At 43.6% G+C, this 17,619-nt stretch overlaps 1 protein-coding gene across 1 annotated transcript in view; it reads left to right on the top strand.

The window, feature by feature from the left end:
* Positions 1–17,619, top strand: part of LOC124795334 (heterogeneous nuclear ribonucleoprotein C-like) — a 449,230-nt gene that overhangs the window by 401,399 nt on the left and 30,212 nt on the right. The window contains exons 7-8 of the mRNA XM_047259316.1: positions 4,023–4,148; positions 10,894–11,066. Coding sequence (XP_047115272.1) covers positions 4,023–4,148; positions 10,894–11,066 — 299 coding nt within the window. The remainder of the gene's footprint in view (positions 1–4,022; positions 4,149–10,893; positions 11,067–17,619) is intronic.

The following is a 17,619-nucleotide window of genomic DNA, read 5'->3' as shown; positions in this document are numbered from 1 at the left end:
TTTTATGTTCGCACAGACACTGTACCATATTGTCAACGTGTGTACCATGCGTTGTTCAAGTAACATCGAACCGGTAGTCCATTGCATTCCCCACGGGAATCAACATGTTCCGGTGAACTGAATCGACAGCTTCAGGAATTCGATTTCTCAGCTCTTGAAGAGTTCAAAAATGGTTCAAATGACCCTGAGCACTATGGGACTTAACTTCTGAGGTCATCAGTCCCCTAGAACATAGAACTACTTAAACCTAACTAACCTAAGGACATCACACACATCCATGCCCGAGGTTCCAGACTGTAGCGCTTAGAACCGCTTGGCCACCGCGGCCGGCAGATCCAAAGAAGAGCGGAGCGTTTCGTCACAGGGTTAACTGGTAAGCGTGATAGCGTTACGGAGGTGTTTAGGAAACTCAAGTGGCAGACTCTGCACGACAGGCGCTCTGCATCGCGGTGTAGCTTGCTGTCCAGGTTTCGAGAGGGTGCGTTTCTGGGTGAGGTAGCGAATATATTGTTTCCCCCTACCGAGGAGATCACGAATGCAAAATTAGAGAGATTCAGCGCGATCGGAGGCTTTCCGGCAGTCGTTCTTCCCGCGAACCATACGCGACTGGAACAGGAAAGAGAGGTAATGACAGTGGCACGTAAAGTGCCCTCTGCCACACACCGTTGGGTGGCTTGCGGAGTATAAATGTAGATGAAGATGTAGACAGATGAGACATTTTACTTTAAAGTTGCTTGTCCGATGTCGGCGGATAAATAAGTTATTGCAGGCAGTGCAGTATCGTAAACATATTCGGTGTCGGTGAGGCCTTTCATGTTCCACGACGACGCCAGTATTTTGTGACCCCCAACGTCGTACCACATAGATCCAAAATAGATTCGTCCGGAAAAGTGTGTCATCCGGAAAAAGTGCCCTCTGCGCTGTTCTAGAGATTTGAAATACCAGATTTGTACCTTCTGTTCTGATCGGCGGGGCGCAATTGCTACAGTAACTGAACTTGTAAGGCTTAATGTGGAGGCGTCGTAACACGCTACACCGTTGTTTGAGGAAGCTGAAGTTCCTGGCCTGCCCTCCATGTAGACTTCCGAGGACTCCTTGTGACATTTTGAACAGACGTGCGTGTCCGATCAGTTTCCTTCCGCGTTGCATATGCAATCAACTGACGGCGGAATGCACGTTACACTTGAACAGTGTATTGACTTCGCACAAATTCAACACACAGAATGATTTCTCTTTTGGTGTAGTCGCCATGCTGCTACAACTAAACAGCTCGCGCATCTGTGTCGAAACTTCGAACCTTTCTCTATCCAGTGAGATGCGCAATGTGCCTCTATCTTCCGGTGTGGCCGAGCGGTTCTAGGCGCTTCAGTCAGCAACCGCGCACCGCTACGGTCCCAGGTTCGAATTCTGCCACGGGCTTGGATGTATGTGATTTCCTTAGGTTAGTTAGGTTTAAGTAGTTTTAAGTTCTAGGGTACTGGTGACCTCAGATGTTAGGTCCCATAGTGCTCAGAGCCATTTGAACCATTTGAACCTTTATCTTCTATGGCTTGTCTGTAGCAATCAATTCAAATGTTTCCTTTATTTTTGAATCATTTGGTATTTATTCTTTGACATTTGAAATTTATCATATTTTTGAAAATGCTTTTATTGATTTACATGTTCTCCAACGTAACGAGTACAATGCTTATACAATAATCAACTGTAATATAAGGCACACAAAAGTAACTTTGTTTGTTTCGTTTTCACGACGAAACGGCTGAACCAATTTAGATGACATTTAGTCTGGAGAGTAGGCTTAACCACGAGGAAGGAAATAGGATACTTTAGAGAGTAAAAAAGAAATCGAAACTTAAAAGTGTGAAGTGTGGAATGGAATACATTTTTTACACCACTGAACATAAACCATGTTAATAATTATTAAATATTTACAGAACGGTGGATAGATGCGTGGACCTGCAAACGCCCATCTGCTTGCACCGATTGGCGGCAACGCTAACCACGTGCCACACCGTCTTTTGTTGGCATGGTTCGAAGGGGGCGTCGATGTACTGTGCTACGCTTAGCCGAACAAGTAGACACGTGAGAGAAGCTGACTTGATTGATGCGAGCGTAGCCGTGGGTAGCTGCTAGTTGTAATTATGTAGCTTGTATACTTGAGTGTTCTACACCATTCAGCGCGCAATATTGAAAGAAAGGGTGTCACGAAATTATAATGGGTACCATAGGAATTCAGATACTGAAGATTACGAAGAGGTCACTGGTATCATCATGTGTATTGGCTAGAACAAATTTTTACACGAGCAGTGAAAAGCTCAGCTCTGATTCTAAGAAGCATATTTCTGAAAGTTGCTGAACTCATTCCAATGACGCTTAACAGTTTGTGTGTAGGTATGGTATTAAGATTTATGGTCGACTTACTGTTGTATTGTCGGCGATTCCGTGTTATGTCCATGGCCTAGAATGTAAATAAGCTGTCAGTAAAGGCGCTACCTCTGTTACTCCTACCTTACCCCCCCCCCCCCCCCCCCCCGGTCCCTGTTTCATTCTCAAATAGTTGATTCTTTTCCCATAGTAGTCATTTCGCGTGATGTATGGAAGAGAATGTAATATCGTGCTCGACTCTATATGAAGCGTATATTTTTTTGCGCCTCCTAAAGTGACCAATAACGAAACTCGCCTCACTAGGTGTTGTCAGTGTGTTTATTAAGTCTCCGTGGGACGGATTACAGACTTAACAAGCAATACTCAACAGTACGCCTTAAGAGGAATTTTCCTGTGATACTCGGTTGGGAATATACTTCCTCTATAGTCGGTTTCATAATGTCCTTCCGCTGTACGTTACTTCGCTACCGTACTCCAGGAATGTTACTGTTCGCAGTAAAAATTTACCAATCGTTAATGAAAGAAAAATGAGTTTCTGTCACTCTAAGCGAACACCTACTGTTACGTAGACTGTCTCTCCGCTATAATTCTGATAAGCATATTTTGTAACAACTTCGTGCGCAGACTTGCACTTGCTAAGTATTCCGCGCTGTGTGGTACTGCATCCGCTGCACGTCTTTATCCAACCCGCTCAACAGTGAACAACTACCAAACTATTGTCTGCTTCATTCCTTCCACAGTACGTTCTTTGCTGCATTTCGTCCTTCATCCTAGCTGAAATGTTTTAACGGTTTGATTAAAGTTTTATGATTGTTTGCACACTTACCACTGAGAAATTTATGGTAAGTGAATAATACTTACAAGATATGCAACCATTTCGTAAATACTATTACAATTCTCAGCTGACAGCTTAAATTTAGTCTGTTGGTAAAAGTTGATGTCATCAGTCATAGACAGCTTTGCAGGAGTTTACACGTCTCCCGCAATGCGTGCAATTATAGTAAAATGCTATTTAAAATTAGGAAGAAAGTACCAGAAAATATTTTGTCAAAAGTGTGTCCCAGCCATTGTGTTTGAAGACATGGACAGCCGCAACTGATGACTGGCGGACACAACGATAAACTTAAACGATAGTGGCTGGATGGGGATTTGAACAACCTTCTGCCCGGAACTCGGCCAGTGTCTGAACTACTGTGCCGCATACATCGGTATCCGCAAATGGGCAGTGCATACTGTCGAAATGCCCTCCGAGACACAGCCTGTATGGTGGTAAAACCCATCTAAACTAACTGCCAGACACTCTGGGCAGCTGTAAAATACGCCTTTGGTTGGTAGCACCTCGCGTTAGTGTGTCTCGTACAGAGTTCGCTGCTAACAGTAAAAATTGTACAGTGGCATGCCTCTCACTAGCAACCTGTTTAGGTACTTCGTACAATCAATCACCCAGACCGGTCCTTGATGGAAATAAAGATAACGTTCGAATTTTTCGCAGCCTCCATAACTGTGTGAAACATTCGAAATGAACAGTAGGCTGGTGGAAAGTTAGCTTACCTTCGTCTCCTTTTGAGAACATATGTAATTTCGTAACGAAATCTGGGTTGTTTGAAATTATAATTATTGCTACTTTTATGTTGTAGGCAACCACGACATCCTGATCTGCGGCAACTGCCGCGAGATGTTCACGGATCTCCACGAACTGCTGGACCACAAGAAGACGTACTGCAAGCTGCGCTTCACCTGCAAGTGCCGTCCCCAGACCAACAGTAAGGCTTGTACTCGTAAAGAATAGCCTAGTGTCACCTTAACTGCGCACAGTGTCGTGAAACAGCTGTCCCCAAATTCTCGTAGTTCAGTAGAGGCAGTGAGTCACGACGCGTGGAGCTTTCGTTGCATTGCGTTGTATAGGCACACAGGTGTGACGATGTGTGCCTGTCGTCATTTACAGCTGAGACGGTTTAACACCCAAGAAATCGCAAATTCATTGCGTCGTATTTTCTGTTTGGACGGCTGTAGTGACTAGAGGATTTTTTTAAGGTTTTCAAACATTCAGATCTTGTTGGAAGGCCTCTGAACTCAAACCCTTACAACCAGTACATTTACGCTAAGTGTCACACCTGATATACGTATTTCGCGGAACAAACTGTATTATATATCGTTCATTCATTAGCATTAAATTACTTTTAATGTAGGCTCTTTCATGCAGAGGAACTGAGATTATTACTATTCACTCTTCATGTCACACACACACACACACACACACACACACACACACACACACACGCACACACGCACGCGAGCGCGCGCGCATGCACGTCTCATTACAACGAGACAAATATATGAAGGCCCAGTGGTTGGCAAAGTATCTGTTTGCGTGCAACAGAGTAAACACAGCATGGCGTGTACCGGGCTCTACAGATTGAAGGTGGTGGAGGAAGGCTGTTTGTTTTCTTTTAAATGTAAAGAATATGCTTGATCAGTGTCCTTGTGAAAGATTCAATACAGATGTTATAAATAAGTATTCATTTACATTACTCATTCGGACAACTGAACATCATGATAAATAGCAGGCTTCGTATCGGAGCAATCGTAGAAGATAAAAAATATAATCGATACTGTGTGCTTGCACTGTGCAGTGATCTCAGGACAACGTTTTAGACGTAGGTACAGGCTATGGAGGAATGAACTGGAACTATTGGTAACTCTTGTTGCATTGTCCTCTGGAGTCTGGAGAGGAAAATATGCAACAACCATGTGAGTGCGACATGCTTGTACAGAAGATATCCTGGGGGAACAGAGCCTGTCATTGTTGTAGGTCATAGCGTAGGCTTGAATGTCTCAATGGCGCAGTCAAGAAATATTTCATCTAGAAAGGAGCGCCCGATGGTATATAGAGGCAGACAGAGCTGTTGAAAAATGTATCGTCACATCAGTTGCGCAACGGTGTCGTTTTCCGGAATAACTTTGACTGTGGTGCATTTTACTGTTCGGTCCATAACGATGTCTGATCCAGTTATGCCAAACTTCTTCAGACAGCACAGCATAGTCACCAATCTCATTCGTACTTACAGTATATGGATGTACAGTGATCAGCCAGAACATAAAGACCACCGACCTACTATCGAAATAAACCCGTCTAGGCGATAGCAGCATCACATAGCGAGTAACAACTGCTAGTCAGACACACGCACGGTGCATCTAGTATTAGTGAGCGTTCTGTCCGTTTGTAGAATGGGGAAGGGACATGATCTATGTCGAGTTTCACCGCGGGTGTCTTATAATGGCCTGAAGTCTCAGCACAAGCATTTCGGAAACTTCACGAACTGTCGGGTGTTCGGGGAATGCTACGGTGAGTGTCGTCAACACGTGCCGAAGCCAAGGCGAAGCGATGTCCAGACATCGTGCAATTGGACGGCCAACCCTCATTACACATGTCGGACGTCGTAGGCTGAGCGGACTGGTGAAACATGACAGGCGGCGAATTGTGGTGAAACTAACATCAGACTTTAATTTTGGGCGAATTACAAGCGTGCCTGAACACACAGTGCACCGAACACTCCTAACGATGGGCCTCGGCAGCATTAGCGCAGTGGCAGAGCGTTGCATGTTTGATGAATCTCGATACCTTTTTCAGCATGTCGATGAAAGGACGTGAATCGTCGTCTTCCAGGGGTACAGCTCCTTGACACCTGTACTGCGGGACGAAAACAAGCATGCAGCGTCTCAATTATGCTCTGGAGAACATTCATGTGGACATGTATGGGTCCAATGCAGCTCGTGCAAGGCACTGTGACGGCCTAGAAATGTCGTTCACTGGTTGCAGACCACGTACACCTATTCATGACGATAATGTTTTCCTATGGCAGTGGCATTTTTCAACAAGATAACGTGCCGTGTCACGAGGACAAGAGTGTGAGGAGTGGTTCAAAATGGCTCTGAGCACTATGGGACTCAACTGCTGAGGTCATTAGTCCCCTAGAACTTAGAACTAGTTAAACCTAACTAACCTAAGGACATCACAAACATCCATGCCCGAGGCAGGATTCGAACCTGCGACCGTAGCGGTCTTGCGGTTCCAGACTGCAGCGCCTTTAACCGCACGGCCACTTCGGCCGGCTTGAGGAGTGGTTAGAGGTACACAGTGACAAGCTCCAATTGCTGGGCTGGTTTCGCAACTCGCCAGATGTGAACCCGAACAAACACATCTGTGATGTGATTTAAGGTGACGTCAGAACACGTCGTCCCCTCCCCGGAATTTACGTGGATTAGGTGACTTCTTTCAAGTGCAGATATGGTGCCAATTCCCTCCAGCGACCTACCAAGCCTCATTGCCTTTATGCCACGACATGTCGCCGCAGTTCTCCGTGCTAAAGTGGACGTTCCAGATATTAAGTAGGTGGTCATAACGTTCTTGCTAATGAGTGTAAATTCCTCAGTAGTCTCCAGTTGTGACTGTCCAGTTATCATATTCCTGAAATATTGCCTGCCGTTCTGACCGAGCGGTTCTAGGCGTTTCAGTCTGGAACCGCGTGACTGCTACGGTCTCAGGTTCGAATCCTGCCTTGGGAACCCATGTGTGTGATGTCCTTAGGTTAGTTAGGTTTAAGTAGTTCTAAGTTCTAGGGGAATGATGATCTCAGACGTTAAGTCCCATAGTGCTCAGAGCCATTTTGAACCTGAAATATTACTTCGTCTCCCATAGCTGTCATTAACAAGTCACTGTGCGCAGATAAGTGTGTCATTTGAGACATCATATATTTAATCGTCTTTTACAAAAGGATTTATTCCTTCTTCTCTGAAAGATATGTGTGCATCATTCTGTGTATTCCACGTTTTCGGTGATTCCACACTTTCTGCTTTCCTAAATGGCTGGCCCCATTGCCGATTTCTCTCTCTCTCTCTCTCTCTCTCTCTGTGTGTGTGTGTATGTGTGTGTGTGTGTGTGTGTGTGTGTGTGTGTGTGTGTGTGTGTGCGCGCGCGCGCGCGCGTGTGTGTGTGTGTGTGTGTGTAATCGATATCATTCTCAGCAAGTGAAATTGCGACGTACTTTTTCTGGAGCTAAATATTATAGCAGGTAAGGATAATTAAGTTATAACGTACAGTCAATAACGAGGTCATCAATAAATGAACACTAACTCTGACATCACAGAAAAGGGGAAAAACACTGCCTGTGACCTTTTCAAATGTCCCATCATCCGCTTAGCTTCAAGTGGTATAGATATGCAGATAGAGTACTGAATACCGGCCCTGACGAATGCGAGTCCACTGTCTTATCGCTCAGCTTCCTCGATGGATGCGTCTGTCTATTCGATTAAAGTGCTCAGCTGCCCCCGATATTCTTGCAAAAATGCGCATGCGTCACATCAGTGCTTCTAATTAATAAAAAGTTTTGAGTTAATCGTTACAGCCACGTGAAACGCGGTACAAGGGCCACAATGCTTTGTTTATCGTTAATTTATTCCTGAAATCCAATTTATTGTCCGCAGAGGAACGTTGAAGGTTATTTATTATTGCCTTTTATGCCTCCCCGCCGCTAAAGAGTGCCATGTAAGCAAGTTCATTCATGTTTATCGTTTGTTTCATTGGAATTCGGCAGCTTGTACTGCAAATGTTTTTATCCTAATCTGTGTGCGGAACAGATCGAAATGAAGTCAGTGGCGTTCCGATTGAAACGAAATTTCGTTACTTATCGCTTGCGTCAATTTACGCTGTGTGCCATAATTTAGCTCCAAGGGAACATCAGACTGATCGAAAGTATTGACAGAATGATCTTGAGTGCTATTCGCATATCTTCACGAATTGCATCAGCTCAGTTATCGGGGGCGACACTGCATCTGCGGAAAGAAGTCAAAAGAACGAAGCACGTATGGTTCACAGCGACGTACAGTTCTCCAATCTGCGTACACGTCAGCGGCTTTAATGTCAGGGTCGACGCTTATTTGTGTACTCAGCTCTTTATTTCGAGACCGTGTGGGGCTCCTCCCACATCTTCTCACAAGAGAAATGTTCGATGCAGTGGCAGGGACGTCCTCGCCAGCCACTAGACAACATTTTGAGTGTCTGCTTTCCAGCAGCATAGATCACGTTGATCCACCTTAATACGAGGGCTGTCCAGAAAGTAAGTTACGATCGGTCGCGAAATGGGAACCACTGGGAAAATCCGGTGAAGCTTTGCACAGATGTGTTGGGCAGTGTCTCTAGTACGCTCATCGATAGTGTCGGTTTGCTGTTTTCAGTTCTGAGTGAACAGTGAGCACGTAAAGATGCATAGGGAATAGCGTCTCCCGCCAAGTGTGAGGGCCTGGTTAGAGATTTCGCCTGTGTCATGCAGCCCACATAACACAACTGTCGAGCAGTTCCTTCTTCATGCCAATTCTCGGCCGCACAGTGCAGGGGCAACGAAGACGCTCCTGCAACGTTTCCGATGAGAAGTGTTTGATCACCCACAATGCGCTCCGCAATTGGCTCCCCCTGAGTCTCATCTCTGCCCACAGGAACCGCTGGCTATGAAGACAAAATTTTTTCATAGACAACGAGCTGCAGACCAGTGCAAAGATAACTGACGGAAAGCACAGGCGGCTGCTTTCTATGACGAGGATATTGGGAAGTTGATACAACAATACGACAAAACTTGACGTTGGAGCGGCGACTATGTAGAGAAGTAGGTGGGAGGTGTACCTAACTGTTGCAAATAAAGCGTTTCTGGTTTTCACTGTGGTTTCCATTTCGCGACCGATCGTAACTTACTATGTGGACAGCACTCGTACATCATCTCTAAGCATCGGAAAGACAGACCGACTTCGAAAGTAGAAAGGCCGTCTTTCAAAAGAACCGGGGATGTCTCTCTGCAACACACGCATTCGTTGCACTTGTACAGTAACATGTACAGGTCATGTTACGCTCGGACAGAAATTATCATATTGTGTCGCAACGAGGAGATCCCTTATTCGCAGCACACGGTAGTATGATTAGATACGGTTGGCGGGCACGTGGAAATGCTTTAATTTTCAGTAAAACATTAATTTATTCAATTGTAAAAGATCAAATGTTGGAAAACATTTCGTTTATTACCAGCACACGTGAGGCAATACTGACCTTACGACTTATGTTAGAAAAAAGATTAAGGAAAGGCAAACCTACGGTTCTAGCATTTGTAGACTTAGAGAAAGCTTTTGACAATGTTAATTGGAATACTCTCTTTCAAATTCTAAAGGTGGCAGGAGTAAAATACAGGAAGAGAAAGGCTATTTACAATTTGTACAGAAACCAGATGGGAGTTATAAGAGTCGAGGCGCATGAAAGGGAAGCAGTGGTTGGAAGGGAGTGAGACAAGGTTGTAGCCTCTCCCCGATGTTATTCAATCTGTATATTGAGCAAGCAGTATAAGGAAACAAATGAAAAATTCGGAGTAGGTATTAAAATCCATGGAGAAGAAATAAAAACTTTGAGGTTCGCCGATGACATTGTAATTCTGTCAGAGACAGCAAAGGACCTGGAAGAGCAGTTGAACGGAATGGACAGTGTCTTGAAAGGAGGATATAAGATGAACATCAACAAAAGCAAAACAAGGATGATGGATTGTTGTCGAATCATGTCGGGTGACGCTGAGGGAATTAGAGACACTTAAAGTAGTGAAGGAGGTTTGCTATTTGGGGAGTAAAATAACTGATGATGGTCGAAATAGAGAGGATATAAAATGTAGACTGGCAATATCAAGGAAAGCGTTTTTGAAGAAGAGTTATTTGTTAACATCGAGTATAGATTTAAGTGTCAGGAAGTCGTTTCTGAAAGTATTTGTATGGAGTGTAGCCATGTATGGAAGTGAAACATGGACGATAAATAGTTTGGACAAGAAGAGAATAGAAGCTTTCGAAATGTGGTCCTACAGAAGAATGCTGAAGATTAGATGGGTAGATCACTAACTAATGGGGAGGTATAGAATAGAATTGGGGAGGAGTTTGTGCCACAACTGGACAAAAAGAATGGACCGGTTGGTAGGACATGTTCTGAGGCATCAAGGGATCACAAACTTGGCATTGGAGGGCAGCGTGGAGGGTAAAAATCGTAGAGGGAGACCAAGAGATGAATGCACTAAGCAGATTCAGAAGGATGTAGGTTGCAGTAAGTACTGGGAGAGGGGAAGAAGCTTGCACAGGATAGAGTAACATGGAGAGCTTCATCGAACCAGTTTCAGGACTGAAGACCACAACAACAACACCAGCATATTTAAGAAGCGTGCCACATACAAGGTATGACAGCACGTTTTGCCTATCCCGCGCGTGGTCGTCTCATTGACGTCCAGTTCCAGGGCTGACGACGTTCCACTCAACGTCCCTCACAGAACAATCGCATTCGCCATTCCTCTTTTCGTAACACAACGCTCCTATGTATTTCAGTTCCTCGTAAGTGCAGTTGTTTCATGGTGATGCAGATTCTACAGGCATTAAAAAATCAATGTGAAGGAGAGGTGGAGACAAGTTGTCAGCAGCTTCTTCTGCGCACTTTTGCAGAGGACAGCGAGTCGTCGGTGGCGAGCTTGCTGTGCGCGCAGTGCAAGGAGTCGTTCGCGAACGCGTGGGAGCTGATGGTGCACGCCCAGGGCTCGCACGCCTTCAGCATCTACCAGCTGCCCGACAGCGCGGCCGACGCTCCTGCCGAGGAGGGCCAGCAGCAGCTGCAGCAGGTGAGCCCGGTCGTAGGCGACTGAGGAGGACTCTGTATCCTGTAGGGATTCATCCACGTGGACTGAGGCTGCTGGTGCTGCAGCCAGGGATGCAACTCTAGCACACAGAGCTTTTAGCTATTGTGTCCTGGGACGATCTCGGCGCTGTTGTACGTACAAAGACTTTCAGTTCTCTGGCACTAACGCTGATCGTCTGTGCATGGAAACTATCCCAGAGAAATTAAACACCTTGTTACGGCTTGTGTGAGTTCCTCTCGTTCACCTCGCCTCCAGGACATCTACACCCACATCTACATCCAAACTCTTCAGCCCACCTGTCGGTGTGTGGCGGAGGGTACTTTGAGTACCTCTATCGGTTCTCCCTTCTATTCCAGTCTCTTATTGTTCGTGGAAAGAAAGATTGTCGGTATGCCTCTATGTGGGCTCTAATCTCTGATTTTATCCTCATGGTCTCTTCGCGAGATGTACGTAGGAGGGAGCAATATACTGTTTGACTCCTCGGTGAACGTATGTTCTCGAAACTTCAACAAAAGCCCGTACCGAGCTACTGAGCATCTCTCCTGCAAAGTCTTCCACTGGAGTTCATCATCTCCGTAACGGTTTCGTGATTACTAAATGATCCTGTAACGAAGCGCGTTGCTCTCCGTTGGATCTTCTCTATCTCTTCTATCAACCCTATCTGGTAAGGATCCCACACTAGTGAGCATTATTCAAGCAGTGGGCGAACAAGTGTACTGTAACCTACTTCCTTTGTTTTCGGATTGCATTTCCTTAGGATTCTTCCAATGAATCTCAGTCTGGCATCTGCTTTACCGACGACCAACGTTATATGATCATTGCATTTTAAATCACTCCTAATACCTACTCTTAGATAATTTATGCAATTAACTGCTTTCAGTTGCTGACCGGCTATATTGTAGCTAAATGATAAAGGATCTTTCTTTCTATGTATCCGCAGCACATTACACTTGTCTACATTGAGATTCAATTGCCATTCACTGCACCATGCGCCAATTCGTTGCAGATCCTCCTGCATTTTAATACAATTTTCCATTGTTACAACCTCTCGATATACCACAACATCATCCGCTAAAAGCCTCAGTGAACTTCCGATGTTATCCACAAGGTGATTTATGTATATTGTGAATAGCAACGGTCCTACGACACTCCCCTGCGGCACACATGAAATCACTCTTACTTCGGAAGACTTCTCTCCATTGAAAATGACATGCTGTGTTCTGTTATCTAGGAACTCTTCAATCCAATCACACAATTGGTCTGATAGATCATATGCTCTTACTTTGTTCATTAAACGACTGTGGGGAACTGTATCAAACGCCTTGCGGAAGTCAAGAAACACGGCATCTACCTGGGAACCCTTGTCTATCGTCCTCTGAGTCTCGTGGACGAATAGCGCGAGCTGGGTTTTACACGATCGTCTTTTTAGAAACCCATGCTGGTTCCTACAGAGTAGATTTCTAGTCTCCAGAAGAGTCATTATGCTCGAACATAATAAGTGTTCCAAAATTCTAGTTATGCATAGTTATGCATCTGAAAAGTCCGGTGAATGGTCTCATTAAAAAAGTAAAGCGAACAAGAGTTGAAACAAAATACCTTTACTTGCTTCCAAAGTATGACCATTATCTACAACACACTTGTGACTTCGGTTGTAAAACATCCTAAAATCTCTTACTACCCAGTACTGTTAAAAGAGTAGTAGGAGCCAATGTACTATTTTTTCATGAGAGACAATATTTTCAGAATTAATAACCAAAATATTCTGTGTCTTTTGACCTCCTAACACTTTGCATTTGAGAGATTAAATGAATTGCGGTTTCATCCCCCTCGCCTCGTAGTTTACATTTAGCGACATTTGTTCCTCTGTACAGTTCGTGTGTAGGTGGGTGTAGGTGGTTTAAAAATCTGTTGGCCAGTCATTATGCCTATAATGAGATTAATGTATCTGTCTCCAGTTCAAACGTAGACTTGCAGAAGTCCTCTTGAAACATGGCTTCAGAACCATCAGCTCGCCAGGTTTTTGTGTTTGGATCTTCGTCCAACATTCCGCGTGCTGCCTACTGCTCCAGCTAGATTGTTTTGATTTTTCCGTCGCCTTAGTGACGGAAAGGACAGCTTCCGGTCCAAGAAATGAAGACTTCGTGCCTGTCTCACCAGCGTATCAACTTCATTACCATTGCCGGCCGTTGTGGCCGTGCGGTTCTAGGCGCTTCAGTCTGGAACCGCGTGACCGCTACGGTCGCAGGTTCGAATCCTGCGTCGGGCATGGATGTGTGTGATGTCCTTAGGTTAGTTAGGTTTAAGTAGTTCTAAGTTCTAGGGGACTGATGACCACAGATGTTAAGTCCCATAGCGCTCAGAGCCATTTGAACCATTTTTCATTACCATTGCTTCCCGTGTGACCAGGGAAACAACAGCAGGTTATCCTGTTGCTTTCCCATAAGGGCTTCAAGGCATTCTGCAACCATCTTTGACCTCGTTGCAGGGATTGATAGACATCTTAGAGCTGCTTGGCTGCCTGAGTGAATGTTGATGCCACAGGAACTGGAGTTATTCTACAGTCTGACGGCATTTGCCCGACCATAACTGTATTTACTACATTTTTTTTAAATTTATGAATTTGGCCAGCTATGGACCGCATACAACTTAAGACTTATGGTGTTTCTTTTTCTTCCTTTCTTCCCAGTACTTCTTCATTTTCTCTCCAACTGATCGTCTCAGCTCATCTGTCCACACTCTCTTGGTTCGAGATTTTGGCTCATCTTCTTCATAGTTTGCGTTTTCTATCATTTACTGCGTTAATTATATTGGTGTGAGATTCTGGATATCCTAAAGGCTTCCAGTTATTTTCAGGTTTTAATTTTTATCCCTTGTCACTGCCTCCATTGTAACCCAAAGGTGTAATGGGGGCATGTGAAGCATGGTCTTCATCCCAGCAGCGTGTGTGCTAGTAATTCCGCCTGTTACAGCTAAGCAGGTCAGTCGTCTTCCCAATTCTGTAGGAGCCATTTTTAGTCTATTCATCGAAGGAAAATTGGGATAAGTGTTCGGCTAGTTGCAAATTTTTCTACTGTCGAGTGGGGGAGTGTAATGAATGACATACTAAATATACTGTCCCGCTGGGTATGAGCGTGGGAATGGAGGTCTTTTAATGGTCACGTTTTTATTTATTTCTTGGCTGTCCCAAAAACCGCACCTTCTAGCGGAAATGTTTCCCGGTGCCAATTTAAGCTACATTAAATTCCCTACAAAAAACGACTTGTTGGCTTTTTCCTCTGTGACTAATAGTTTCTTGCAGACGATTAAAAGTAGCGTTTTAGTGGTATAAAGTTGGTGTATATTGTTAAATAACGTGGATTAAGAACAAATATTAAATGTTCGTACACGTCTAAGAGCATTAGAACGGTATTAAGGGATAATTTGTGTTCTGCATGGAAGAGATTTATGCAGTCTGCCAGCAACACAATTAATAGTTAGAGAAGTGCAGTAACTTCGAGGTCATTCATTAATTCACTACGAATTGACTGCGTTATGATTACAATGCTTTACAATATGCTGTCAACAGGAAACTGCAGCACATACCACATTTGCCAGTCTAGTCTCTTTCCCACCAAACATTACATAAATAACTGACAATATAGCTCTTTCAAATAAGACACTTCGCAACCATTGTTCGTAGGAATGTATTTTACGTAAAACCTTAATTAACAATTGCTTGTAAGTAGTCACTGAATAAATTGGAGATAGCTCTACTATATAAACACAAGCCGAGGACTTTATTTTGTCTAGTTGCATTGAGAGGCGTGAGGAGCAATCTGTGGGGAGATACAGTTTGTAAACTGCAAAGCTAGCAGCACCCATTACAGAGTAAGGTCTTTTCCTGGAAGAACGCTCCAACTGTCATATCGGACGACTGAGAATCAATATCCCTTGTAGCACTGTAGGACACTGTGCAGAGATATACGTAGAATCGTTCCACAAGCTCTTCTTGCGTTTTTAGTATTACCAACTGCTGTCTGTATGCAATGCGATGTTAACACACTTTGTGGGAAATAACCCCCACGCCCCGTGAGTGTCTGCGCAATGCGTCACCAGTGATTCATAAGGCGGGCTGTGGAAGGGTCCGTATAACTTTCTGAAATACAATGTAGGCGCTTTTATGACCCCTCTCTTCAGTTTACACACCTAGGAAAGAGGCACCTACTCACATGCTTCTACCATCCTCCCCGTTACAGTCCCAGAAAACATTTTATCCGTTAATACGTTTCTACTGCACTTATTTGTGGTACACACATTCAGTATTTGCTCCTAATCCACTTCATTTAACAATAAACATCAATTTTATACCGTTAAAACGCTATTCTTTTTTTCCCTGCCCTTGCAACGCATGTAGCAAATGTAAAGTAGTTCAATTTTGTACCGGGAAACAATTTCACTAGATGCTGTTGTTTACGAAATATTCAAGAACAGCCTAAAAACGACTTTTACACCCCTGTCACACCCGTCCCCACACTCACTCCCACCGGACAGGATGTTGATGTTGATGATGGTGATGGTGATGGTGATGATGACGCTTGCCCCCCTCCCCATTCTACCAGTATACAGAAATTTGCGACTGCACGAATTTTTACGACAGTAGACATTTTTTGGTGGTCGTTGACAGGGCTATTTCTGCTATGTGTTTATCCACTATCCTGTAGCCCCTAAGGTGTCTTATTAGATCTTAATACTGAGATGTCTATCCAGTACATACTTCTGGGGCTTTGAGCCGAGCTTTTACCACAGGCTTTTTTACTACATATAAGAGGCACATTTTGCCTTGGAAAATATATTCTTTATGTGAGCGATCTATGATAGTTTCGCATTCAGGGTTCTCCCTAGATCACTACTCCGTCTACTGGAAGAATGTCATAGAAGAGGTGAAGACTGTAGTACGTATCCTGGACATGCTTCTTTGCGAACTGCACTACAACGGTTTTCTTGGGACTAACCCTAATGTTCTGCTCCCATTAGTGATGGGACAATCGACTGTATTTAACAATCGTTTGGTCAGTCGATTGTTTCTTAAGTTCAGTCGTTTTTTTCAGTCGAATGAAACAACCGAATGAAACCAGTCTCTCCGGCCATGTCAGCAGTATGAGAGTTTTCACTCGCTCATCGTGTTTGAGAGATTTTACTTACATCTTTTTCTGCCTTTTCGGTTATACATGAACCACGACTAGGGTTGACAACTTATTTGGAAACAAATAAAGTATCTTATTTCAAGGAGATGTGAATGAAAAGTATATTTCTAAAAACAAGGTATATTAAAAATACATGTACTTCTATTTACTCACTGAAATAATTGTGGCATTAAATATCGTTTTTTTCTTGTTTTAAAAAAGTTTAATATCTTGTACTGCACTATAGATTTGTGTATGAACAATCGCTTTTCAACCCGTTTTTATTAGCTCTGTTTCTTGTCTGTTTTTTCTTCTTCTCTTTTTCAGTACAATTTTTGCAGTTGATTTCAAACTAATTTCCCTATAAGCTAAAGACGTGAACTTTCAAATTAGTGCAGAACTAGATGAAAATGCAATATTAACTCGCCTTCTCTTATAGTGTATGCGGACAGTGGGTACTTGGTGTACCTGTGCTGTTTCCCTGTTTTTCTGTTCCAGCCGCTAATATTTCGCAGCTAAGAGCGATTGCTGCTAAGCTGCTCTGTAAACTCGATTCTCACTCGTTTTTACATTGGCGGTCTTTTCGCGAGATATGCATATGAGGAAGCAATAGCTTTGTTGACTCATTTGAAGAGAAACTGAAATAAACCTGATGTTTACCACATGTCTCTGTTGCAATCTCATCAAAATGTTTTAATTCAGTTGAAAAATTTCTCACACACGAGACTAAAAAGCAGAAAATAACTTTTTAAATAGAGAAACTTTTTAATATAAAACGGTTTTAAAACGGGCATAAATAATCTCTCCTAGCCCCATACAGATCCCTAACGTCGTACAGATAGTCCTGAAAATATGTGGTAGTGAGTTTATAAAGACACACTCTCTGCAAAACTGAAAACGTCTCGGGACGCCTTTAGCTGGTGACGTAATTTTCTGTACAAAATATTTATCTTCCACATAAATAAACGGTTGAAGAATAAAATGATTTTGTATTTCTGGACATCATGACATCACACATTGCGTATATAATGGAATGAAAACTGTCGCTAAAACGAGGCAAGATTCCTTTCCTCGTCATATATCATTAAGGAAACCACTGCGCTCATCTTTGCATCCCCAATTAGGGTTGCAATAAGTCCGGATTTCCCCGGATTGGCTCTAATTTTGAGGACGTCCTCAGACGTGCTGGAAGGAATTTTTACAGCTGTCAGGGATAAACCTTGATCTTTTATCGTGCCTGTTGAAATTCGCTCTGTTTTGAAATAGATAGTAATAAACCTTAGGTAAAATTCATTAAAGCAGGACCGAGCCATACGTAATTTCTTCGTTTTAGTCTATTAAAAACGCAGCGGCAAGCACGTTTAGACGCTCTC

The sequence above is a fragment of the Schistocerca piceifrons genome, chromosome 4 (genome assembly GCF_021461385.2).
Source record: "Schistocerca piceifrons isolate TAMUIC-IGC-003096 chromosome 4, iqSchPice1.1, whole genome shotgun sequence".
Taxonomy (NCBI): domain Eukaryota; kingdom Metazoa; phylum Arthropoda; class Insecta; order Orthoptera; family Acrididae; genus Schistocerca; species Schistocerca piceifrons.
Note: the sequence above shows the minus strand (reverse complement) of the source record. Positions and strands in the feature narration are given on the sequence as shown.